General features: G+C 44.7%; 1 protein-coding gene across 1 annotated transcript in view; it reads left to right on the top strand.

The window, feature by feature from the left end:
* Positions 1 to 25,182, top strand: part of NFATC2 (nuclear factor of activated T cells 2) — a 154,960-nt gene that overhangs the window by 23,561 nt on the left and 106,217 nt on the right. Inside the window, exons 4-5 of the mRNA XM_048497427.1 lie at positions 22,738 to 22,940; positions 23,842 to 24,014. Coding sequence (XP_048353384.1) covers positions 22,738 to 22,940; positions 23,842 to 24,014 — 376 coding nt within the window. The remainder of the gene's footprint in view (positions 1 to 22,737; positions 22,941 to 23,841; positions 24,015 to 25,182) is intronic.

The raw sequence follows: 25,182 nt of genomic DNA, 5'->3' as shown, positions 1-25,182 counted from the left end.
CATGCCTGGTTTCGGCTCCTCGATCGTGGATTGGCGCTTGTGTTAACTGGCGGGAAACGGGAGCTTTTCTTTTCTTTTTTTACAGTTTACAGTGCGTTGTTACATCGCGGCTTTTCTGCTCCGGCCACCTACTCTCCCATTTCCTGCTTACGCATACGCAAAGCGGCTCATGATTGGTTGAATGGATGAGGTGTCGTTTCGATGCTTCCCCACTTTGAAGCGGTATCGACCTTGTTCTGGCAGAAAAGTGTAGTTTCTAACTGCGACAAGGATGTTGCAGTTCTGAGGAGGGGGGGAACTGAGACAAAACAATGTTGAGCTCGGTGGCAGTGGGGATTCACTGAGGCAAACCTAGGTAGAAACCAGTTCAACTCTGTCAGTGGGGAAAGCCCCCTTTTGAAGTAGGTGGGGCTGAGAGAGTTCTGAAGAACTGTGACTGGCCCAAGGTCACCCAGCAGGAATGTAGGAGTTCGGAAACACATCTGGTTCACTGGATAAGCCTCTGCCACTCAGGTGGAGGAGTGGGGAATCAAACCTGGTTCTCCAGATTAGAATCCACCTGCTCTTAATCACTACATCATGCTGATGAGTTACTCTGTATGTACTCTGCATTAATTTATGGGTACCAAGCCAGCATAGCATAGAATTAAGAGCCAGTAGACTCTAATATGGAGAACCAGGAAGGATTGATTCCTTGCTCCTCCACATGAGCGCTCACTCTTATCTGGTGAACTGGATTTGTTTCCCCACTCCTGCATTGCTGCTAGTCACCGTGCTCTCAGAGCTCTCTCAGCCCCACCTACCTCATAAGGTGTCTGTTGTGGTGGGGGGAAGCAAGTTTGTAAGCCCCTTTGAACCTCCTTAAAGGAGAGGAAAGGGAGGTATAAATCCAAACTCTCCTTCTTCTTTAGCCCTGAAAATGGATCCTAGCTGGGGCTTAGCAGTTAGCTGAATTTAAAAAAGAAAAGGTTAGCTGAATTTAAAAAAGAAAAGGCAGGAGTGGAAACAATGGAGAATATCCTCAATGCCCTGTGGATGCTTGGTATCTCCTCAGAATTTCAATAACTCCATGCAAAACGGCATCTTTCATTTAATTTATCAAGATTAAATGAATTTTTGCATATTTATATGATCTGGAGAGGGGAGGTTTGTTTAGCAAAATGCACAGAAAGCAGTTTGATAATCTTCCCCCTCCATTTCTCTGATAAGAAGTAACATAGCAGCTGATCATCTGCGGCTTGAAGTCAGATAGTTTATTGTTTACTGTCGTAAGAGTCCCTCTCTAGCTATGTGTTGCATAGCTTTTGTGGAAGTGTGACTGTTTTTTTATTCTGCGAACTAGTTTTGGAGGTCAGAACCTTGGATACGCATCGAAAGTTGGATTGTGACTATCTACAGCAGGATTTACTCAGAGTAATGTTATCACAAAGTCAGAGCTGGGGGAATTGCGTATGTTTCTCAACTGATTACAGAAAACTGTGTTGAAGGGGACATCCTGGCATACCCCTCTCATTCCTTTTTATTGTTTTGGGGTTTTTAAAAGTAAATTCCTAGTCCTCATGATTCTGGGAATGGGGCTACACAGGTCTGCAACCTGCGGCTCTCCAGATGTTCATGGACTACAAATCCCATCAGCCCCTGCCTGCATGGTCAATTGGCCACGCTGGCAGGGGCTGATGGGAATTGTAGTCCATGAACATCTGGAGAGCCGCAGGTTGCAGACTCCTGGGCTACACTCTCTACTGACAATGTAGAAGTTAGTCTGAGGCTAGCCAGAGCAGAGCTTCTAATCATGTTCTCTGATGTTTCCCTCTCATTGCTGAGTATTGCAGACTGTGGTGGCTGCTTGTCTTCTAGTGTTAGGTTCTTATTCTCTGGGTTCCTGGCCATTCTGGGTGTTTCCCCATGAATCTAAAGCTTTGAGCTTGGTTGCAAAATAGGCTATGCAGTGGAATAGCTGGAGCCACTGATATATTTTACATGCAGAAGTGGCTAATTCTTGGCACAGAGTCTGCATTGTTTCTGCTGCAAGGAACACTCGCAAGCTTCCTTTTGGTTTCAGTCCAGCAAGTCATCCTGGCTTGACCTCTTAAGGAAGAATGGGTGTGCATGAGTAGAAGGCACAAAGTGTAGTCTGCTATCTCCATTTAGTAGAGGAACCAGAGTTTGTACAGCAAGCTGTGGTTTAAAGTCAGACCATCTGACCATAGTCACTAGCTTGGATCCAGCAGAATGTTTCTGTGGATAGATGGATTTCTACACACTGATTATAGTTTTCTTGACTCCTGTTGCGCCAAGAAAGGGGGTGAGTGCCCTCCATGGCCATTTCCACTGGTGAAAACAGTGTGGGAGGGAAGCCTGAAGCCCCTCATTCTCATTTCTAGTGTTTGAGACCTTGCAGAGTGACTGAGACATTTTTAAAGGTTTCCGCACACAAGCGTGTGGGTTGCCATATGTTGGAAGTGGCTTGATAGCAGTTTACACACACACACACACACACACACACACACACACACACACACACACAAACCTGTGACCAGTGGAGCTGGGCGGGGCACAATGGGGGCGGGGCTGGGCATTCCAGGGGGGGGGCATTCCTGGGCGGGGCTGTGGCAAGGATGCAGCCACTGCGCTGGTCCTTGGGCGGGAAACGAATGCACGCAGGCGCAGGCTGCCATGCACGCCGGTGCACCTCCTGCTAGACTGCTTCAAGTTCTGCGCGCTACTGCTGAGAGGAGGGACGTAACTAAGGCAAAAAGCATATGGCAAAATCACCAATTAGTAACCCCCTCTTGGCACACACAAATAATTAGTAACCTACTCTCGGGAACCTGTGAGAACCTGTTGGATCCCACCTCTGCCTGTGACTGAGCGTTGGGTCAGGCGCCCACGATCCAACTCGTGTCACACTTAACATATATTTTGGCTCTCAGTCTACTGAGTAATCCACTAGGAATGAAGAACAATGGTAATAACATGAATCAGGGATACTCTGCAAGCTATAATCTTGAACTTTTCTCTTGAAGCCGGAAAGAGAAAATGGTTCAAGTGTGCTCTTATCTTCCCATGTACAGCAGGAAAAAGGAAAAGGTAGGAGGAAGCGATTTCTCACTTTGCTTTTGTATTTGCCACTAATTAAATGCAGGCAGCGGGGATTCTGTTTTCCTATTTTCTTTTAACCAGAGATTCATTAATATCTTTTTCTGAACCACCAAGGCATTGTCGAAGAAACTGACCACACACAGGCAAGTTCGGGTTGGAGAGATATTTCAGAGATTTCCATCTGAATATCATAGGTAATATGAAGAAAGAATGAGTGAGTTCTCAGCTGGTTATCAAAAGCCTGGAATTGTTCCAGCACAATAGGAATGGCCCCAACAGTAACTACAGCAAAAATTTGCACATGCACTAGAAGAATAGTAGTAGCTTATTACCATGTGAGTGCAACACCTTATTTTATTACATATTTATTTATTTTGGAGAGATCCTGTGCTCTTAGCCAGACCTGGCTCTTGAGAAGGCTTACAAAAAGGCTAATAAAACCAGGCAAAAATGTTGGCTAGTTGTTTTTAATCCCTTGACATGGGTAGCCCAGCCTAGCCTGATCTCAGATCTTGAAAGCTAAGAAGGCTCAGCCAGGGTTAGTGTTTGGATGGGAGACTGCCAAAGAATCCTGGGAGATGACACAGAGGCAGGCAATGGCAAACCACCTTTGACCATCTCTTGCCTTGAAAAATTCTACAGGGTCACCACAAATCAGTTACGATTCAATTGCAAAAAAAAAAGAAAGTTCTTATGTGTTTTCTTAAATAAAAAAAACCTGGCAAGTCCATCAGCAACAATGTCTCCTAAAAGCAAATGTATACACATCTAAACAGAGCTATTGTCTTTGTGAGTGCTGTAAAAGTGGTGGTATAAAATGTCCTGTAAAGATAGTTAAGACCAATAAGGGAAATATAAAAGGAAACACACAAGCAGTAAATGACAGAATGCCTTGTCAAAAAGACAAGTTTTAATCTGCGTATGAACAGATCTGGGAAAAGGCTTGCAACAACTAAGAAGGTCCTCCCCTTGTATTTTCAGGAGATGTAGGTGGGTAGCTTGAAAAGCTAGTTTATATTTACTGTACAGCTGAGTGTTGGATTTCTGAACAGGTGCAGAAACATGGTGAGAATTCCTCACCACTGCCACCGCTTGGGAAAGTACAGATGGCTGGGTAACCAATTTCCAATTTGTAAGTTCAATAACTGACTCATGACAACCTCATGAAATTCCATCTGATGAGATTTTTCAGACACGAGATGAGTACAAGTGGTCTGCCATTGCTTTTCTGGGTACAGCAGCCCCCCATTTTCCTTTGTGGCTTCCCATCCAAGTACTGACGCTGCTTAGCTTCCAGTGCTGACCTTCCTGGTCACTGGTGGTGGTGGTGGTGCCAGCTTTATTTTGGGGGACTCCTGGACAGCTGGAGATGGAGCCTGGCAAGAACAGGGACCTTTGTGAGGTACAGTGCCATAGAACCTTCAAAGCATCCATTTTCTCCAAGGGAACTGATCTCTGCAGTCTGGAGATAAGTTGTAATTCTGAAAAATCCCCGGGTTCCATTGGTAGGCTAGCATCCCTACGTGCTGATATGATTGGGCTAGCCCAGGGATCTGCAACCTGCGGCTCTCCAGATGTTCATGAACTACAATTCCCATCAGCCCCTGTCAGCAGCCCCATGTAGTTCATGAACATCTGGAGAGCCACAGGTTGCAGACCCCTGGGCTAGACTGTGCTATTAGGGCTGATTGTGTGCCTCCACAAAATGGAGCCTCCTCCCGCAAATTGCACCTCCTCAAATTGAAGTAAGCCAATAGGCGAGTGAGCAAGTGAATGGCAAGTGGGACAGGCAAGCAGCAAATGGGGCAGGCGAGCGGGGTCATCAAGCAGGGCGGGCAGGCGGTGATGGCAAGCAGTGGCAGTGGGCGGGTGGCCAAATTCACCCCCACATGACCCAGGTGAGTGGGGCCTGGGTCTCGAGCCCCCTCATGCTCCCCTAGGTATGCCATTGTTTGTAATGACTTTCATGTTCTTTTATTCTTGTCAGCATGCTTCATTTTGTCATCCCTGTGTATACTTGTCAACAGCTGCATTGCATGCGATAAGACTATTGTCCTCTGCTGACTGTAGCATTTTCTAGTGGATCTGAAGACTGTTTGAAGGTTTTTCCATCAGTTCTCCCATTTGGTCTGTGATTTTTTTTGATGTACAGTAGAAATATCTTCCCTGTGGTGGGCTGTTTTTCCTCAGTTGCACATTTTTCTCTCGGTTTTATAGCTGTTCTGGTTTATGCTGTGGAATAGCCATTTGCTTGCAGAGTCCAGTCTAGGTTATTCAGTTGAGCAGTGAGAAGGTGAGGTTCACTGATCTGTTTTGCTTGGTCTGCCAGCGTTTTGATTATGTCCCTTTTTGGTCATGGTGGTGATTGGAGTGTTTGTGTAGGACTTTCATTCTTTGAACAATTACATCTTTGTTGACATCTAATCGTACTCAAGTTTTTCTCTACTTTCTCCCACTTAATACTCATGGAATAACAAGATACAGAAAATAAGAAACTATTAACAACCTGTAGGATTTATTTCCAAGTCAGTGTGCATTAAGACTACAACTAGTCTTGTGCATTAAGTGTGCATTAAGACTACAACTAGGTATGTTCAAGACTTTTGGCAATGCATCCTTTCCCATCTCCAGAACATCATACTATTGATATAATTTAGTTGGTCAAGTGAAGACCAACAAAATACAAGGCCTGCAAATTCATTTATACATATTTCATTTTCCTTCTGGAAGTCTGGCTTGTGTTGTCTAGACAGGAAGATGAATGTGATCCTCCTTAAAGATCCTGATGATGTAGAAAAGGGTACCACTCCCATAAAGCAAGGTCTCTGGTAGGAGGAATGGGAAATGAATCATTCCTTCCTAAAGAAGTTTCAGAGGATAGCCATGTTGGTCTGCAGTAGAACAATCCAGTAGCACCATAGGCACCCCCAGGAAGGGAGCTTTGTCTCCCCAAAATCTTGTTTCCTAAGGTGCTACTGGACTCACATCTCACTTCCTAGAGAAGATACCATACTTTCCTACAGCTGTCTCTCTCTTTCCCTCTCTCTCTTTCTCTCTCTGCATATAGTGTGGACTTAATTGGAGCTATTTTAGCTACCATAGTTTCCCAAAAGTGCTTAAAAATTTGAATAATTTAGCATTTAAGGAAACTGTATAATTTACTAATTATAATCCTTGTAATATTGCTGTGAGAAATCTGACCAGCCACTGTGAAAGAAAGCATGTTCGAGTAGATGGACCACTGATGTGACCTGCCAGCAATACTCCACTATTATGTGTGAAAGGTTGGATTGAGAGGTAGTAGCCATCCCAAGGCGTCATGCCAGTGAAGTTCATGACTGTGTGTAGACTTGAACCTTGATCTTCCTCATATAAGTTTCAGCTTTTGTGGAATAGGGCTTCCATCTGCTATTGCAATCCACTGAGTGCCTTGGGATCCACAGACTGTAAGCACCTGGAGATCAACAGACTCTCATTAGTAACAGCAGGGGCAAAGTCGCGGGGGGGGGGGGGGGATCACTGAGGATGCAGAGGGAATTGGCAGAAATTGCCGCCTCCTCTTATGAAGACCACAGTTTTTGGAACTTTGGGGCTGGATACAACCCAGTGGCTCTATTTGTGAGTTCAATTTTTAAAAGTAGACTCTGCTCTCAACTTTACAAACTAGAAAGAGGAGGTGGATGCGCACAAAAGTTATCATGGCTCCCATCTTATGGAATGGCCTGCCTCAGAAAGGCCCCTAATCTCCTGGATTTACACAAACTATGCAAAATTGAATTATTCAGGAAGACTTTGCTGCACAGGTAATAGGGTTGCACTGAACAAAATGATTTACAAAGTTCTTAGATAAATGATAAGGAATTGTGGTATATAAGCAGTGGTGGGATCCAAAAATTTTAATAACAGGTTTCGATGGTGGTGGGATTCAAACAGTGGCGCCGCCGCACAAAAGCGCCTCCAGTCCCTATTGGGCAGAGAGGTTGCTTTAGTAACCCCTTCTCGGCACTCAGAAAAAATTAGTAACCACTTCTGGAGAAGTGGTGAGAACTGGTTGGATCCCACCTCTGTATAAGGGACAGTGGTAGATACTAACCGGTGTGGTATAGAAGTGGTTAAGAGTGGTGGACTTTAATCTGGAGAACTGGGTTTGTTTCCCCATTCCTACACTTGGAGCCTTCTGGGTGATCTTGGGCCAATCATAGTTCTCTCTGAACTTTCTCAGCCCCACCTATTTTACGAGGTGTCTGTTTTGGGGAGGGGAGGCAATTGCAAGCCATTTTGAGACTCCTTAAAGGTAGAAAAAATCAGGGTATAAAATCCAACCCCTTTCCTCCTCCTCCTCCTCCTCCTCCTCCTCCTCCTACTACTACTACTACTACTACTACTACTGCTACTACTACTGCTACTACTACTACTATTATGTCAGCATATTGTAAGAAGGATTCTCCTATGTAATTTTTGCAATGTGTCGTGTGAATACTCATGCTTTGCTTCGGTTCTGCCTTTTCAATTTCTGGGTGATCCCAGATTTCAACAATTCTACTCCTGTTGCTTTGTTTATTGGACGTCCCATTGTGTTGACTGAATTGAGTCACTCTGTGTAATCCACCTTGAGTCCCTGTGAGAACGGCAGACTGTAAGTATACATGTAGCGATACATTTACAGCGCAGGATGTGAATAAAAGGAGGGCTCTTGAATAAGAGAAGGCGGGCTGCGAGGTTGTGATACATTCTCAAGGCTGGACACTGTATACAGGTGCAGGGGATCCTCATTTCTTCATGCCTGCACATATGTACAACCTTAATGTGTACGATGGTTTGTGCTGGCATTTTTCCCATTGCAGCAGTAGAGTGATTTCTGGCTTTCGATTCAGAGTGAAGCCATATTGGTAGGCTGACCAGCCGTCCCGCTTTTGGCGGGACCGGCCCGCCTTTGGACAATTTGTCCCGCATCCCGCGGGTTCTGCAAATTGTCCCGATTGTGGGGAGGCTGCTGCACTGCCTTGGGGGCGCAAGGCAGTGCGGCAGCCTCCCGTGCGCCTGGCCGCAGGAGCGCATGGCCTTCTGGGGCTTGCCGTTTGCCGCTCTGTCACAGGGCGGCAAACGGCGAGCCCCAGAAGCCCGTGCGCTCCTGCGGCCGCCTCCCCGTCCCGGATTACAAAGGTGACCATCTGGTCACCTTACATATTGGTCTTCAGTAGAACACTTCCATTTTAATCCAGTAGCATTTTAGAGACCAACAGGAGTTACAGTCTATAAATGTTCAAGAATTATTGTTGTTGTTTTTAGGAATAATCCACAACTGTGCCTGGGCATGCTTGGATTTATGAAGACTTTTGTGAATGATTGTGGGGGTATTTTTTTGTTTTTGTTTTGCCCCTTAAGATGTGGATGCATGTATTGGGAGCATAGCATACATAAATGCAATGCAGTTTGGTTGTGTGTACTCAGCTGGCTTTCTAAGCTGTCGGTTTTGCACAAAGTAGCCATTTATGCATATGCGCTGCTAATCCTGTGTGCAAATTAAATATTCAAATTTATGCATACCGTGAGAACATATGCCTGGTTTGTTCTTATTCTGGAGAACAAATGCGGGAATTGAGCCTCATTTAAGACGTTATGGACTTAACTAAGGTTTTTTTTTTCAGTATTGGATTTCTGCAATAAAACTCCCAGAGAAAAATGTCTTTATTTTCTGGTGCTGTTGGTTGTTTATCAGCCAGAATGCCTAGCGTTTCCTCAGGTCAGAGACCTCTCCAAGTCTAGCTATGTTAATAAGAGTTATGCAAAGAAAAAGAAAAGTCTATTTCTACTGGAAGAAATAAAAAATCCTAAAATAGGATGTGGAAAGGTACACATCATGTCTGGCTTCCTTTTCTTTTTTCTTTTTGCTAAATGTGACTCAAATGAGTTGATTTTCTACCCAGCCTACGCTCTATGTGCACTTTTGGAGGAAGTGTGTTGTGGAGCATTTGCTGGATGATCTAGGAAGTGAGATACTTTTTCAGGATCCCCATTTCTGCAGAACTCATCCTTCCCTCCAACTCTCTGTTCTCCTAATCTACATTTTAATTTTCTCTGTTGCTAAAGAAATCGTGGTCTTGCCAAAGAGTGTCATTCCTAAAAGTGTGTCTGCACTCTTTCACAGAATGGATATGTCTAGACTTGACCACAGTGTGAGGACCTAACCTAGGCAGACACTACTTCTTTCTCCTTTTTCATTGCAATCTTTATGAATGAGCAAGAACACTATCCTAACAATAGTGAAGTTGTGTTTAGCACGACGACAAAAGAGTTCTTTGCTTTCTCCATCCTCCATCCTCTCATTTGGGAGCAGGGCTGTGGAGAGCCAGCATGGTGTAGTGGTTAAGAGCAAGTGGATTCTAATTTGGAGAACAGGGTTTGATTCCCCTCTCCTCCACCTAAGTGGAAGGAGCTTATCTGGTGAACCAGATGTGTTTCTGCACTCCTACATTCCTGCTGGGTGACCTTGGGCTAGTCACAGTTCTTCAGAACTCTCTTAGCCCCACTTACTTCACAAGATGTCTGTTACGGGGAGAGGAAGGGAAAGGAGCTTGTAAGCCACCTTGAGTCTCCTTACAGGAGAGAAAGATGCGTATAAATCCAAACACCCCCCCCCCACCACCACCTTCTCCTCCTTCTCCTCCTCCTCCTCCTTCTTCTTCTTCAGTAGTAGTGGTAGGGCATGTGAGGTCCCAGGTTCAATCCCTGGCATCTCCATGTAAAGGATGCAGATAATGGGTGATCTGAAAGACCTCTGCTTGAGACCGTGGAGAGCGGCTTGTCAGTGCTGACTTTGACAGATCAGCAGTCTTTCTCAATTCAAGTAAGACCCATGGGTTCATCTGGGGTAAAGCTTCAGTCTTTTTCAGATCCTACTAAAAACCAACACATGTGTTACTAATATTATATGGGCATGGTTGGAAGTGGTCCATGGGATGACTTTCCCCAGCTCGTTGCAATGTATAGCTGCATCCATTGTGTCATTGTGGTCCTTGGCATGAAGTGTTGCTGTGTCTGTGGTGGCAGCTAATAGTGGCATAGTAACTCTCTAGTCCAGACAATAGAAGGAAGTGATGGCTAGAAATTATACTTTATAACTGTGGTGGGGGTAAGTAATCACATTAAATAATAATCACAGCCCTCTTGTGTCCAGAGGTCTGCCTGTGATTATATTAATGTAGGGTTTAGCTGTTTGTGCTCAGCTTTGTGAACTGGGCTCTAGGATCTTCACATTTGTTGTGCATGGTGGTGGTGGTTTTTAACATCGAATTCATGAACGAATTTTGTGATGTTTTGATCTACTATTTAATTTAGCACACATGGACTTAAAGAATGCAATTCTACTTAGGATGAGACTATTAGAATTATACAAACTAAACTGTGAATATACCCAGTTTTACACAGAGAGACAGAAAAAGCTAGAAACTGCTGCATCCTGTGGTACCTTAGCACATGAAGTTTAGTTTTGTCTGTCTGAGAAAGTGGATAAAGTCCATAATAGCAGGGACATACCTTCTGTAGTAAAAATAAAAGCGTGCTATTTACACAGAAACACACAATACAGCTAGCAGCATCTTTGGGCATAGAGCTAAAGTTATAAGAGTGTAAACTATAAAAACTTCCATAGTGTGTTATCATCATACTACATCGTTGTTGTTGTTGTAATTAAGTTTCTAGACCGCCCCCTCCCTTTTCAGGCTCAGGACAGTTAACAACATAGTAATTACACAATTTAAAAACCAATATGCAGTATCTAAAACAATCAAATTCCACAGTTTACGAATTTAGTAATTCTGTTTTCCAGTGCGTAACAGGGAAACTCAAGGTGGCGGTTTATGAGTTTACCTAAAAATATCAAAATTACTCATGCAGACAAATTTGGTCTGCATGGAACGAAATCCATCTGCCTCAGGCAGCACCACCTATAATATGGTTCAGTGTTCCCAAAATAAAATTATCATAAGGTGGAGTTCAGATAAGAGAATCCAAAAAGGTGGCAAGAATGTTACTGCCTCAACCATATGTCTTGTGAAATAGCTCTGTCTTGCAGGCCCTGCAGAACTGCATTAGGTCCTGCAGGGCCCTCGTCTCCTCAGACAGAGCACTCCACAAAGAGTGCAGGACCATCTCTCTCACTGTATCCCCCAGCACACTCTACCTCCAGCAAATGAGAACTTGTTCATGGTCCCTGGCCTGAAGGAGATTTGGCTTGCCACACAAGTTCTCATTTGCTGAACCTAGAGTGCATGAAGGATATAGTGAGAGAAGATGGTCCTGGAAGTCCACAGGCCCCAGACCATTTAGGGCATTGTATGTTAGTACCAAAACCTTGAACTTGATCTAGTACTCTACCTGGAGCCCATGCATCTGGCTGAGCATAGGTGTAATGTTCTCTCACCACAAGGATCCCACAAGGACCCTCTCTACCACATTCTGGACCAGTGCATCTGGCAGAGAACAGGTGTAATGTTCTCTCACCACAAGGAACCAACAAGGACCCTCACTACCACATTCTGGACCATTCTGGAGCTTTCAGAGCAGGCTTAAGGGAAGCCCTGCATAAAGCAAGTTATAGTAATCAGGCCTAGAGGTGACCATGGCATGGGGTATTGCGATCATTGTGACTAAGGCAGTTTGAAAAGCTGTTTTGCTGGCATAGGTGGTAAAATGCCAAGCAAGTGGCATGATTCACTTGAGCCTTCATCAACAAGGAGGCATCAAGGATCATGCCAAGGCTCCTGATGGATGAAGCAGCCACCAGCTGTACTCTGTCAAGGGCCAGTAGCTGGTATATACCGACCTGTCCCAGCTCAGCCACAGGACCTCTGTCTTTGCTGGATTCAGTTTCAGCTGACTCTCCCAAACAACTGGCTAAAACACCTGGGCAGTATCCAGATGATTGTCCATCATCAGATATAACTTGGTGTCATCTGCAAACTGATGACACTCCAGTCCACATCTCTGAATCAGCCAGCAAGAAGATGCGTGCAGATGTTAAATGATATTGGTGGGAGGATTGCCCCTAGCATGATGCCACAAGCCAATTTATGGTGCATGGATGTTCTCTCACCAGTTGCAATGGTTCTCCAGGGTCTCAGGTTAGACTACCAAGATCCAGGTGGTGGCTGGAGATCTCCTACTATGACACATGATCTCCAGGTGACAGAGATCAGTTCCCCTGGAGAAAATGGCCACTTAGGAAGGTGGACTCATGCCATTATATCCCATTGAGGTCCCTCACCTCCTCAGGCTCCACCTCCTCAGGCTCCACTCCACCACCAGCAGAGAGCTGGACTAGATGGACTCTGGTCTGATCCAGCTGGCTTGTTCTTATGTTCTTATGTTCCCAACCCGGATCTGGCAACCCTAGCCATACACTCATCGCATCCAGAATTCACTGAATCCAGCTCTATGTGTGTGTGTGTGTGTTTTAACAAAGACTTGCAAGCTATATGGAATTATGTGTGGTCTTTCTGATTCTCATGGTGTCCTGTATCTCATACTATATGATGACAGAATGGGTCAACAGATTGTACATCTCGTGGGTTTTTCCTCATTTACCACACACAAGGAAGGTTGCCAGCAATGCATGGTTTCTGCATGTGGTCTCTTTCCAGAGAGGGAGGGTTAAGCTTTCTGTGCACAGATATCTCCTGTGGACTGTTGAAAGGGAGTACATACAAGAAGTGTGTCTTCTGGATGCTATTAACTTAATAGTTCTGTTCTCTGATCTTCTTGTCCTGTTTGCTTTGTACAGCTTAATTAGGGTTTTCTTTAAAAAATCTATAAATGCATGTGGACCAAGTAATTGGAAACAAATTTAGCATGTCTTAGACCATCAAGTTCCCTTTCAGCAGACCACTGGCTATGCGGTAGACATGTCTGCTTTCAATTTTCGGTGATGTGAGAAACGTAGAATTGCTTGATTTGTAATTGTGACTGTTAATAATGAGAGAGAGATTCTCTCGTGTTCATAGGAATTCATGGTCCATTACACTTCACATACCAAACCACGCTTCAAAATCCTGCTGATTTCTTTTTTTAAATCCCATTTTAGTTTCTAAAAAACTTGCTCAATACAAGATTCATAAAAAGTTGTGCAAAGAAAGATTGCCATTAAAATTGGGCAAATTGTGAGTGATGTGAAAGACCTTAGCTTGAGATCCTGAAGTGCAGCTGCCACTCAGAGTAGACAGTACTGACCTTGATAGAACTATGAGTTGACTCAGAACAAGGTATCTTCATGTGTCCATGTGATGGAAAGAGAACCTCTACCCTGGACTAAGATGATCCAGTGGGAAAAGGTTGTTCCATGATCAGGTGAAGAAAAACTGAGATTGGGTAGCCAAAATAGGTGTCCACCTCTAGCTTCCAAGTGGGGACCTTTTGATGGGCAGGATGCACTCTAAACATCACGACACCTTAGAGAGATTCCAGAAGGAAGGTCATGTGTGAAAAGTTCTCTGCTCTGGAGGAAACTGCTGAGGTCTTGTGATAGAAGCAATTTAACACACCAAAGGGAATGAGAGAGTCACCAGTCTCTCTATTGTTCTCCAGAAGAGACCAATTTCAGCCTTATTCATTTAAATCAGCATCAAGACTAACCGGCAGGAAGGTGAGGCTTAAAGGAGAGGGAGGTGGTCTGGTTTGAAATCAGACATACGAGTTGAAATCCCTGGGAGCAGACGAAAAACACAGATTTTTGTAAAAATAAAAGGTGATTGAAAACAATGCTAGTGAAAAATTCTGCAGCTGGAATTCACTGTTCATTACCAGAATGGCAGGAAAGAGTCTTTTGCACACTTTTCTCCCTAACAATCAGAATTTGATGGGGACATATCCAAAGGACATATCATATTCAAGGGCATATCAAAAATAGTAGTGCATTTGGGCAGTCATGACAGCAGAAAAGGTGATATTGGATTGGCTCTATTGCACTTCAGATGCCTATCAATATCTCCTAACTGGGACCATTTTGATTTTTAGTATGGTGGAAATAGATCCCATAGTAGCCCTTGCAAATGATCTTGAGCAGGTGACCTCTCAAATGCAAGATGAATAGCTGGGTCAGATCACTGTTCGCCAGGATCACTGGTTGTTGTTAACTGAACCAAGCCAGTAGAGTAAACGGAGTGTATATTGGACTGTTAATGCCTTGTACTTCCCTTTCCATATTTCCAGGTTTCATGCAGAAGAGAGATCTGGAAATAGTTCAGGGGAGAGGGAGCACAAGCCCACCGTCACTCCATCCATCCATCCATCCATCCATCCATCCATCCATCCATCCATCCATCCATCCATCCATCCATCCATCCATCCATCCATCCATCCATCCATCCATCCATCCATCCATCCATCCATCCATCCATCCATCCATCCATCCCTCCCTCCCTCCCTCCCTCCCTCCCTCCCTCCCTCCCTATCACTTCTGTGGAAAGGTGCCGACTGGTGTTTAGTTAACTGCTGACCTACACTTGAAGTCTAAGAGAGCCAAGTGCATAAAGATGGGCTGGCTCTCCCTCACTGAAAGTCTTCAGGCAAAGGATGGACTGCCATCTGTTGGGGATTCTGAAGCTTTGGATTTCCTGCCTGGAGCAAGGGGCTGGAACTATAACAATCCTATAAAGACCCTTCCAGTTTTTATGATTTTATGGATTTGTACATACCAAAGCATCATAGTGGCTGAATGCTATTCTGTTCTAAGTGGCAAGACAGTTATGCAAGGCATCTCGTCAGTGGGGGAAAAGATTTTGGGGGCAGTGACTCACGGAATACGATTCAATGACATAATGACATCATTGCCAGCTGTGTCACTGGGAATGATGTCATTGTGACTCTGGGTCCTTAGCATTCCGTTGAAATTCTGGGAGAGTTTTAGGTGAATGCTTGAGCATCTAGCAACATGGTGATGTCATTTCTGGTTACGTGGCCAAAAATGATGATGTCATGTTGCTGAACATGACAGTGGCCCCCGTATTTCTCCCCTGCCATTGGCTGGAGTGAGGGCAGGAAAATGAGGATAGAAATTCCACTCCCTGCACCTTGAAAATGGCAACCCTAGCCCAAGGTTGTGCAGGAAGCTTCCATGGCAGAATGGGGATTCTAACCTGGGTCTCCCAGATCCTAGTAGTCCAACACTTTGACTACTACCTCACATATATCCTTGTAGAACAACTGTACCAATGATCCAGCCCACAAAGGGCAAAGTGCCTTGTGTTACCTTAAAAACAATGCATAAATTCATCTTTAAGGTTCGACTAGACTCTGCTACTTTTCCTTACATTCTGAGTTTTTAAACCTTTATTCTTTTCTCTCACATGCACATAGGTATTATAAATATAATCAACATTTCCTTCACAGTATTTCTTTTATAGCTCTGTTGTTCCCAGGATAATCAGAAGCAGGAAATGCTCCTTAAACTGCCTGTTTAAGCTGCCAAAGACGTTGCCTGAACTTTGGATGTATGCCTCACCTATTGAAATTAAGCTTCTGGTCTGGGCTTTGAAGTTGTCATTGTTCACTGGAGAAGGAAGATCCTGAACTTCCTGACTGTGGAATTGATCTTGGGCGGGGGCAGGGTAGCCATTTGGGGCAGGTTGTCCCCTTTCATAGAACTCTTCAGGGACAGCCTTTTCAAATAGCTTAGTTTCTCTTTTGTAGGGATCTTCCTTTGGAAACTGCTAAGCATTTTTGTGGGAGCATATTTCCTTGCAATCCTTCTACAAACCAGGCACACTTCAAAATTTTTACCACTTATGGATGCTCTAAAAACAAACATATTTTTATTAACAGAAGTCAGTCTTCTCCAAAGTGGTGCATTTCTGTCACAAATTGCTCTGGGGATTTAAAGTTTCTAATATTTGGACTTTGAGGCAACATAGAACCCCCCTAAATAAATAGATGATTAGTAGAGGTTCCCCCCACCCCAACTATATGGTTCTAGGATCTCCTAGAGTGATCAACCTCAAGATGATACCTGCAGTTTTAATTAATGTGGGGTTTTTTTTCAGCAATAACGTTCAAGGATCTTCTGAGTGATCAGCCTCAAGATGGTGCCTGTACTTGCCCCAGAATTACTATTGATCTCCAGACTAGAGAAATTAATTCCTTTTGAGGAAATGGAAGCTTTGGAGGACAAATGCTGTGGCATTACATTCCTTCTGAGCTCCCTTTCCTCCCAAACTACCTTGTCCACAACTTTCCAGGAATTTCCCAAGCTATGATTCAAAATCCACACAAATGCATGTGCTCCTAGCAGAGGTATAGCAAAGGGGGGAAAGCACCTGGTGCACTGGTGTGTCCTCCGCCCCATCCCCAAATGCCCCCATCCTGGAATGCCCCCACCACACCCCCACAGGGGCGCGCGCCCGGTACATTGCGCACTCCCCTGCCCCCTTGGAGCTATGCCTCTGGCTCCTAGGGTTGAGAAACGACTAGAGATTTGAGGGGTGAAGTTTGGAGAAGGGAAGGTTTGGTGAGGGGGGAGGGGAGGGGAACCTCAGTGGGATACAATGCCCATACTGCAAAGTTGCCAATTTCTCCAGGGGAACTTGCCTCATTGCTATAGAGATCAGTTGTAATTCTGGGTTGCTGCTGTCTCTAGCTCACAGGAGGCTTTAACAAGGCAAGTTTTGCAGTGTTCGCAGTTTTCACACTCCAGTTGTGGCCCTCGCCGTTGTTTAAATGTCCCCAGACCTTAAAACAGCTGTTTTTGCCGTGATGCGCAGAAGCCATAGGGAGGATTTGTTTTTTGATGGGTGGTCTGCCCACAGTTCTTTAGCTCCAATGTATTAGTTTTTCTCTGAATTTCAAATTTCTCAAGTGTATCCCTTTATTTTCAAATGATTTTTTAAAAAGTATTGCATATTATTGGTGAAAATCCATTCGTTAATTAAGGTTTCATTTCAGTGAGAGAAACTCTGTGAATAAATGAGAGTAACACTGAGAGTCAGTGAGATAAGCACGTTGTAAAAAGTATATGATGCAGAAAAACAATGGGCCTTCTGAACTATTACTACCACAGCATGTAATTTATACTTGTATTATTAATTTGCTTATTAATTTGCTTCTGTGGGCAACTGCTGACTCTCAGTTTTCAAATAAACCAGTCTATTTATTCATTAAATATATATTATCAGTAATCTGTAATGGTTAAAAACAGTGGACTCTAATCTGGAGAACTGGGTTTGATTCCCCCAATCCTCCACATGAGTGGCTGACTCTTATCTGGTCAATTGGATTTGTTTCCTGCTCCTACACATGAAGCCTGCTGGGAGTGACCTTGACCTAGTCACAGTTCTCTTCGAACTCTCTCAGGCCCATCTACCTCACAAGGTGTCAGTTGTAGGGAGGGAGGGAAAGAGTTTGTAAGCCACTTTGAGACTCCATATGGTTGAGAGAAGAAGGGTGTAAATCCAAATTTTCTTCTTCATCTAGTATGTGTATATCTCTTTTATTGTGATTATGAAAATGTCAATAAAATACTTTACAGCGCTAATGATCATTTCAGTTCAGCAGGACAGATGCATTCAATGTGATGATCCTGGGTTTCATTCTTCCCTTGCCATTAAGAGCAAGTTGTCAGCCTGGCTGCCTGCCTCATATTGATTTGTGATGCCTTGATAGCTTGAAAGTGAGGAGAATACCAACTTCCTTTCATTTTATAAAAGGTTCCTGTTTGACAGATGATTTTTAATAGCCTGATGTGTATAGTGCAGATCAAGCTTCTGATCTGGCACAAATCTAGCTGGATCGCAAGTTATTCAGTACTCACTGCATTTCACGCTTGCTTGCAATTGTAAATGAGACATAAGAACATAAGAACATAAGAACTAGCCTGCTGGATCAGACCAGAGTCCATCTAGTCCAGCATTCTGCTACTCGCAGTGGCCCACCAGGTGCCTTTGGGAGCTCACATGCAGGATGTGAAAGCAATGGCCTTCTGCTGCTGCTGCTCCTGAGCACCTGGTCTGCTAAGGCATTAGCAATCTGGAGATCAAGGAGGTGATCAGTACTATAGCCATAGATTGACTCTCCTCCATAAATCTGTCCAAGCCCTTTTAAAGCTATCCAGGTTAGTGGCCACCACCTCCTGTGCAGCATATTCCAAACACCAATCACACGCTATGAAGAAGGCTTCCTTTATTATCCCACTTTCCCCAGCATTTTCAATGAATGCCCCCCTGGTTCTAGTAGACAGGAGAAAGAGAGAAAAAAATTTCTCTGTCAACATTTTCACCCCATGCATAATTTTTTTATAGGACTTCAATCATATCCCCTCAGACGCCTCCCTCCAAACCAAAGAGTCCCAAACGCCAGCCTCTCATAAGGAAGGTGCTCCAATCCCCAACTTCATCCCCATTGCCCTTCTCTCTGCACTTTTCTATCTCTTCGAGAACCTTTTTGAGATGTGGCTACCAGAACTGAACACAGTACTCCAGCGGTCACCGCATTCAATGGCTTTATATATGGGCATGGGTAATCTTGCAGTTTTATTCTCAATTCCTTTCTAATTATCCTTGTGCATAGAGTTTGCCTTTTTCACCGGCCAAGCCATGCATTGAGTTGATATCTCCCATGGAACTACTTCTCAACTAAGACTTAAACTTTCCTGGTCTGTGACTGATAGCAGACCTCGGACCCCCTGTAGCGTATGTGAAGTTTGGATTTTGCCCCCACGCATCACTTTTTTACATTTCACATTGAACTGCATTTGCCATTTCTTAGCCTCCACTCACCTAATTTATCAAGGTCCGCTTGAGCCTTTCAACCTTTGTGGTTCTTACCACCTACATAATTTGGTATCATCTGCAAACTTGGCCACCACACTACCCACCCCTCACTTCCAGGTCATTTAGAGGAATGTTAAAATATACCTTGGTCCTAAAACTGATCCTTGGGGACACCACCTTACATCTCTCCATTGTAGAACTTCCCATTTATACTCCATCCCTTTGTTTCCTGTTCCTCAACCAGTTTTAATCCATAGGAGTGACTTCCTCTTATTCCCTTCCATTGCTGAGTTTCTCAACAGTCTCTGTGAGGAACTTTGTCAAAAGCCTTTTGAAATCCAAGTAGACACCGTCCACTGGTTCCCCCCTTATCCACATGTCTATACACCCTCAAAGAACTCTAGTGTTTGTAAGACAGGACTTGCCTCTGCAAAAGCCATGCTGACTCTTCCCTCAGCAGGTCTTGCTTTTCTACATGTTTAATAATTTTATCTTTAATGATAGATTCTCTACTAATTTTACTAGAACAGATGTCAAACTGACTGGTCTTTTGTAATTTCGGTCCCCAGACCTTTCTTTTAAGATTGGTGTGACATTGGCCATCTTCCAGTCTCTAGGATGAGCCTGATTTCAGGGATAAGTTGTATATTAATGTGAGAACATCAGCAATTTCATGCTTGAGCTCTTTTTTTTAAGAACCTTTGGATGAATGCAATCTGGGCCAGGGATTTGGTAGCATTTTAGTTTATCAATGGCTGCCAGAACTTCTTCCCTTGTCTACCACTCAACTTCGCTAGTTCCCTGATTCACCTCCTAAGAAGCTTGGTTCAGGTGCAGGAATTTTCCTCACCTCCCTTGGGTGAAGACAGATGCAAAGAATTCATTCAGCTTCTCTTGCAATCTCCCTGTCACCTTTTAGCACACCTTTTGTTCCTTCATCGCCTAACGGACCCACCGCTTCCTCTATAGCTGGTTTCCCTCTGCTTTTGATGTACTTTTAAGAACTGTTTGTTGCTAGTCTTGATGTTCGTAGCCATGCCTCATAACCTTTTTTTTGCCTCCCCCCCCTTTACAGCTAACTTGCTTTGCCACCATTTGTGTTCTCTGGTATTTCTATCAGTTAAGTTGGACTTCCATTTTCTAAAAGACATCTTTTTTTTCCCATTAATTACTCCCTAACCTCCCTTTGTTAACCATGGTGGCTTTCTTTTGACTGGGCGCTGCCTTTCCTAACTCATGGAACACATTCTAGCTGAGTTTTTAAGACTGTGTTTTTAAATAACCCTCCAAGCACCTTGGATTTTTTGACTCCTCTTGATTTTCCTTTCTAGCTTCCCAAGACTATCCCCCCCTCATCTCTTGAGAAATTTCCCTTTCTGAAGGCAAATGTAACTACATTAGTAGTTGTCAACTTGTTCGCATGCAGAGATACTGAATTGACAGCATTGTGGTTTGTTCCCCATCGCTCAACAACACTGGACTTCCCCAGACCAGGTCCTGGGTCCCATATAGAATTATTAGATCTAGGATCACATCTCCTGTTGGTTCTACAACCATCTGCCTTGTAAGCCACAGTCATTTCAGCATATCCAGGAATGTTCTCTCCTTACCATGACCTGAACATGCATTTTCCAGTTTATGGGATAGCTAAAATCGCCCATTACCAATGGTATATATTTTTTGCTTTTGTTGGCCTCTCTAATTTCTTTTTCCATCTCAGAATCCTCCTTTGTGCACTTTGGCTCTGTGGGGACGATAATATATTCCTAATGTTAAACTCTTTGCTTCACCCTGGTATTGATATCCACAGTTTCTGTAGAGGAATCAGCCCTCTGCATTGTCTATTTCTTCCTTATGTGACACTATGCTCTCTTTTGACAGAGGGCCACCCCACCCCACACGCCTGTCCTATCCCCTGTAGAGCCTGTAACCTGGGATAACAGCATCCCACTGGTTCTCCCATTCCACCATGTCTCTGTGATGCTCCACTATATCAATGTCCTCCTTCAAAACTCTGTACCCAGCTCCCCCCATTTTAGGTCAATGTTTACTATTAGTGCATAGAGACACTTGTGGCTACTCTGGTTCTGTCCTTAACCTGGGATTTATGTGTTTTGCCCTAGCCTTTTGTAGACACTAATACTTATCACATTGCTATGCCCCTCGCTTGTATGTGGCTGATTTAGAAAAACCTCTCTGTGTCTGCATCCCCATGGACTCTGTATTCAACCTAAGTCACCTCAGCTCCTGGGTCGGCTTTCCCCAAGGATCAGCTTAAAAGCTGTTCTGCCACCTTTTAACGTTGAGCCAGCAGCCTGGTTCCTCTTTGGTTAAGATGAAGCCCGCCCCTCGTGGCCAGGCCTGCCTTATCCCAAAAGGTTCCCCAGTTCCTGACAGCTGGAAACCCCTGCCTTACACCACCTCTCATCCACGCATTGAGACCCTGCATTCCTCCGCTTGCCTAGCTCTCCCTCATACAGGAACAGCAGTAGCATTTCTCGAGAATGCTACCTTGGGGTCCTGGATTTTAAATTTTTTCCTAGCAGCCTAAATTTCGCTTCCAGAACCCTCCCTGCTACATTTCCTAGTCGTCATTGGTACCACTGACCATAACTGCTGACTCCACCTCAGCACTGTCTAACAGGCTTTCCATTCAGACGTGTTGACATCCACAGAATCTTCGCAGCATTCAGGCAGGCAAGTCACCATGCGGTCATCACGCCTGTCACAAACCCAACTCTCTATATTCCTAATGATCAATCACCCACTACAAGGAGCCCCCCCACCTCCCCTCAGGGTATCCTCAGTGCGTAGAGGATATCTGACCACTAGCTAAGGAAGGGGTCCCATCTAAGGGAGTATCTTCACCACCTCAGACTGCACCTCCGGCTACCCAGACTTCATTCTCCATGACATCTGAAGAGATGTCACCTTGGGAGGGACCTGGCTGCTAGGTCCTCAAAGCCCTGTTTGTTGTCCCTCTCTGCCTCTCTCAGCTTCTCCAGGGTCTGCCACCTGGTTTCAAGAGAACGCATAATGTTCCTTGAGTGCCAGGAACTCATTTGCAGGGCACACTCCACCTAATTCTGCCCTAGTGGCAGATAGTCATACATGCACACTCAGTAAAACACTGGAAAGCCCCCTCATCCCCTGCTGGCTTCCCCTGTCTCTCATATCTAATTTTGTTTAGATAATCAATACTAATTTTAATTAGTGCCTCCTCTTGCTGCTCTCTATACCTCTACTATCCCTTAAAATATGTTTTATTTAGTGGGGAACACCAAGGCCATTGTATACTGGTTCCAGAGACTAACTGAAAAGGACAAAAATGTGAGAAGCCCCACCCCTTCAGCACTAACTGAAAAGATTTTACAAATGTGAGAAGTCTCCACCCTTCAAAGTAGCCTGCCCAATCAAAAGCCTAGGGACAAGGGAGAGAAAAAAGAGAAACCCCTCTGTTTAAAATACACTGTTTAAAAGATGTGGCTTTGAGAAAGCTCCCCCTGTCAAGCTCCTCAGCCCTTCTGGGCTCAATTGCTGTCCTCCACTGCTCCTCTTCTCTGCTGGTTCCAGAGACTAACTGAAAAGATTTAAAATGTGAGAAGCTCCCACCCTTCAGCACTAACTGAAAAGATTTTACAAAATGTGAGAAGCTCCCACCCTTCAGCAGTTTCCCACCAATCAGCAGCCCTAGGACAAGGGAGAAAAAAGAGAAACCCCCTGTTTAAAATACACTGTTTAAAAGATGTGGCTTTGAGAAAAGCCCTCTGTCAAGCTCCTCAGCCCTTTCTGGCCCACTGCTGTCCTCCACTGCTCCTCTTCTCTGCTGGTTCCAGAGACGATTTTGAAAGTGTAGTAACAGATTTTGGTCTTTTGGCAGCTTCATGGTTACATGGATAACAAACCCCTGGGCCTTCAGATCTTCATTGGAACGGCAGACGAGCGGATCCTCAAACCTCATGCTTTTTACCAAGTTCACCGTATTACCGGCAAGACGGTCACCACCACCAGCTATGAGAAAATCATTGGCAATACCAAAGTACTGGAAATCCCGCTGGAGCCAAAAAACAACATGAAAGCAACGTAAGGATGCTAGTAGGACCAGGATCTTCTCTGGAAAGATGAGGAAAGTGAAACTAGACTCTTGGGGTCAAATTGGATAAGAACCTTTGGTCATTAAAAAAATCTGCCAGCCCCAAGCTTTCAGGGGTTCTATAATGGTTAGGGGGTCACACTGGGACAGGGGTCCCCAACAGGGTGTCCCACAGTGAATCCTGCTGACAATTTTTCTGGTGCCCACCAAGTATCTGTAAAAAGTGAACAAGGCATGGTTGTCAGGTCCCTCTTGGCACCAGGTGAGAGCTGTTGGGTGGTGGATGCTGGGGGGGAGGGCAATCTGCATCCCCACATGATGATGTCACTTCTGGAGCAGTGTGGAAAGTCTGGCATCCCATAGGGAGGATGTGTTGTCACTCCCCCCAAAACTCTATGGAAAACATTGGGTATGGGGGAGAGTGATAGGGCATCTTCCCTATGGGATGCTGGTGAAACCATAGAGTTTTGGGCAAAGTGCGAGTGTCTCCAAAGGGTTTGGGGGTGGAGGGAGTGGCACAGCATCCCCCCTTTCTGCCAGCCTACTTCTGCCCACTGAACATCTTGTGTTCTCCTACAACAGCAGGAACCCCCAGAAGAATGCCTGCCATCAGTGGGCATCTGGGAACCTTAAGGCATAGCTAGGTAGGGCTTTTGCCCACTAAAGTTTCTCATTGGCTTAGGAACTGCTGTGCTTAATGGTGTTTAAATGGTACTCAGATCCTTGTTTGGCTGGCTACAGGACATGCTTCAAAGAGGTGCCTACGGAAGTGATCTTTGAATCCATTGATTTAATAGGGCAGAAAAAAATCCAGTTGTTTGTATTTTCTTGTCACACGAATGTACTTCAGAGTAGGGCTTGTTAAGATGAAGGCTTCTGTTTATTTCTCAGCATTGACTGCGCCGGGATCCTTAAGTTGAGGAATGCAGACATTGAGCTCCGGAAAGGGGAGACAGATATCGGCCGGAAGAACACCCGAGTGCGGCTGGTCTTTCGTGTGCACATCCCCGAATCCAGTGGCCGGATAGTTTCTTTGCAAGTGGCATCGAACCCTATTGAATGCTGTAAGTCACATTTCTGTTTAATGTCATTGGTTTCCAGTCTTTGGACTACGGCCAGCAGATTTGAATGCAGATCCTCATCCTGCCTTGTGGTTCACAGGAAGGCCTTAGACCAGTGTGTGTGGCTTTTCAGCCTTACCTGTGTCACAGTGCGGTTGTGAAGTTAAAAATGGAATACAACAGAACAGTGTAGGCTGCAGGAGCAGACTGGGAAGAGCAAGTTGATCTGAGCAGCTCCTGTAAGCTAGCACTGTAGGTCCACCCAGTTCAGGGGAGCTGACAAAGGGCCTTCATGGAAGCAGTGCCAGAGGAGACAGTTGGGGAGTTGACAGAAACTACCATGCCTGATGAGAGGGTCTGTGCCAAGAAGCTCCAGAGGCATGGGCAGAGTTCCTTGGGCTGGACTCTGCTTGTTCTGACCACCAGTGACCTTCTGGGAAATCTCTCTGTATGTTAAATGGCCAGTCTGCCTTGGTATGCTACCCTGGTACACTACCCTGAGTTGCTGAGAGCCAGTGTGATGTAGTTAAAAGAGAGGTGAATTCGGGAATTCGTATTTGATTCCCTGCTCTTCCACATGAAGCCTACCAGGTGGACTAGTCACAGTTCTCTTAGAACTCTCTCAGCGCCACCTACCTGACAAGGTGCTTGTTGCAGGGAGAGGAAGGGAAAGGAGTTTATAAGCCCCTTTGAGTCTCTTTACAGGAGAGAAAGGCGGGGTATAAATCTAAACTAGAGTGTTGTGGGTTGTATGGCCGTGTTCCAGTAGCATTTTCTCCTGACATTTTGCCTGCATCTGTGACTAGCATTTTCAGAGGATCTTCTAAAGATGCCAGCCACAGATGCAGGCAGAACGTCAGAAGAAAATGCTACTGGAACATAGCCATACAATTCGGAAAGCCCACAACACTCTAGGGATTCCAGCCGTGAAAGCCTTCGACAATACATCAATCCAAACTCCTCTTCTTCTCTTTCTGGTGGAATAAAAACTTACTTAATAATCAGTATTCTCCATGTATGTGAAAGGTGCCATTATGTCACAGCTGACTTATAGTGACCCTGTAAGCTTTTCAAGGCAAAAAACGGAGGCGGTTTTCCTTTGCCTGCCTCAGCAATATTGTTTATATATTAATCTATATTTATTCTAAATTAGTCAATTGATGCCAAAAGC

This window comes from Sphaerodactylus townsendi, linkage group LG05 (genome assembly GCF_021028975.2).
Source record: "Sphaerodactylus townsendi isolate TG3544 linkage group LG05, MPM_Stown_v2.3, whole genome shotgun sequence".
NCBI classification, from domain to species: Eukaryota; Metazoa; Chordata; class Lepidosauria; order Squamata; family Sphaerodactylidae; genus Sphaerodactylus; species Sphaerodactylus townsendi.
The sequence above is the reverse complement of the archived record's forward strand: the minus strand, read 5'-3'. Positions and strand labels throughout refer to the sequence as shown.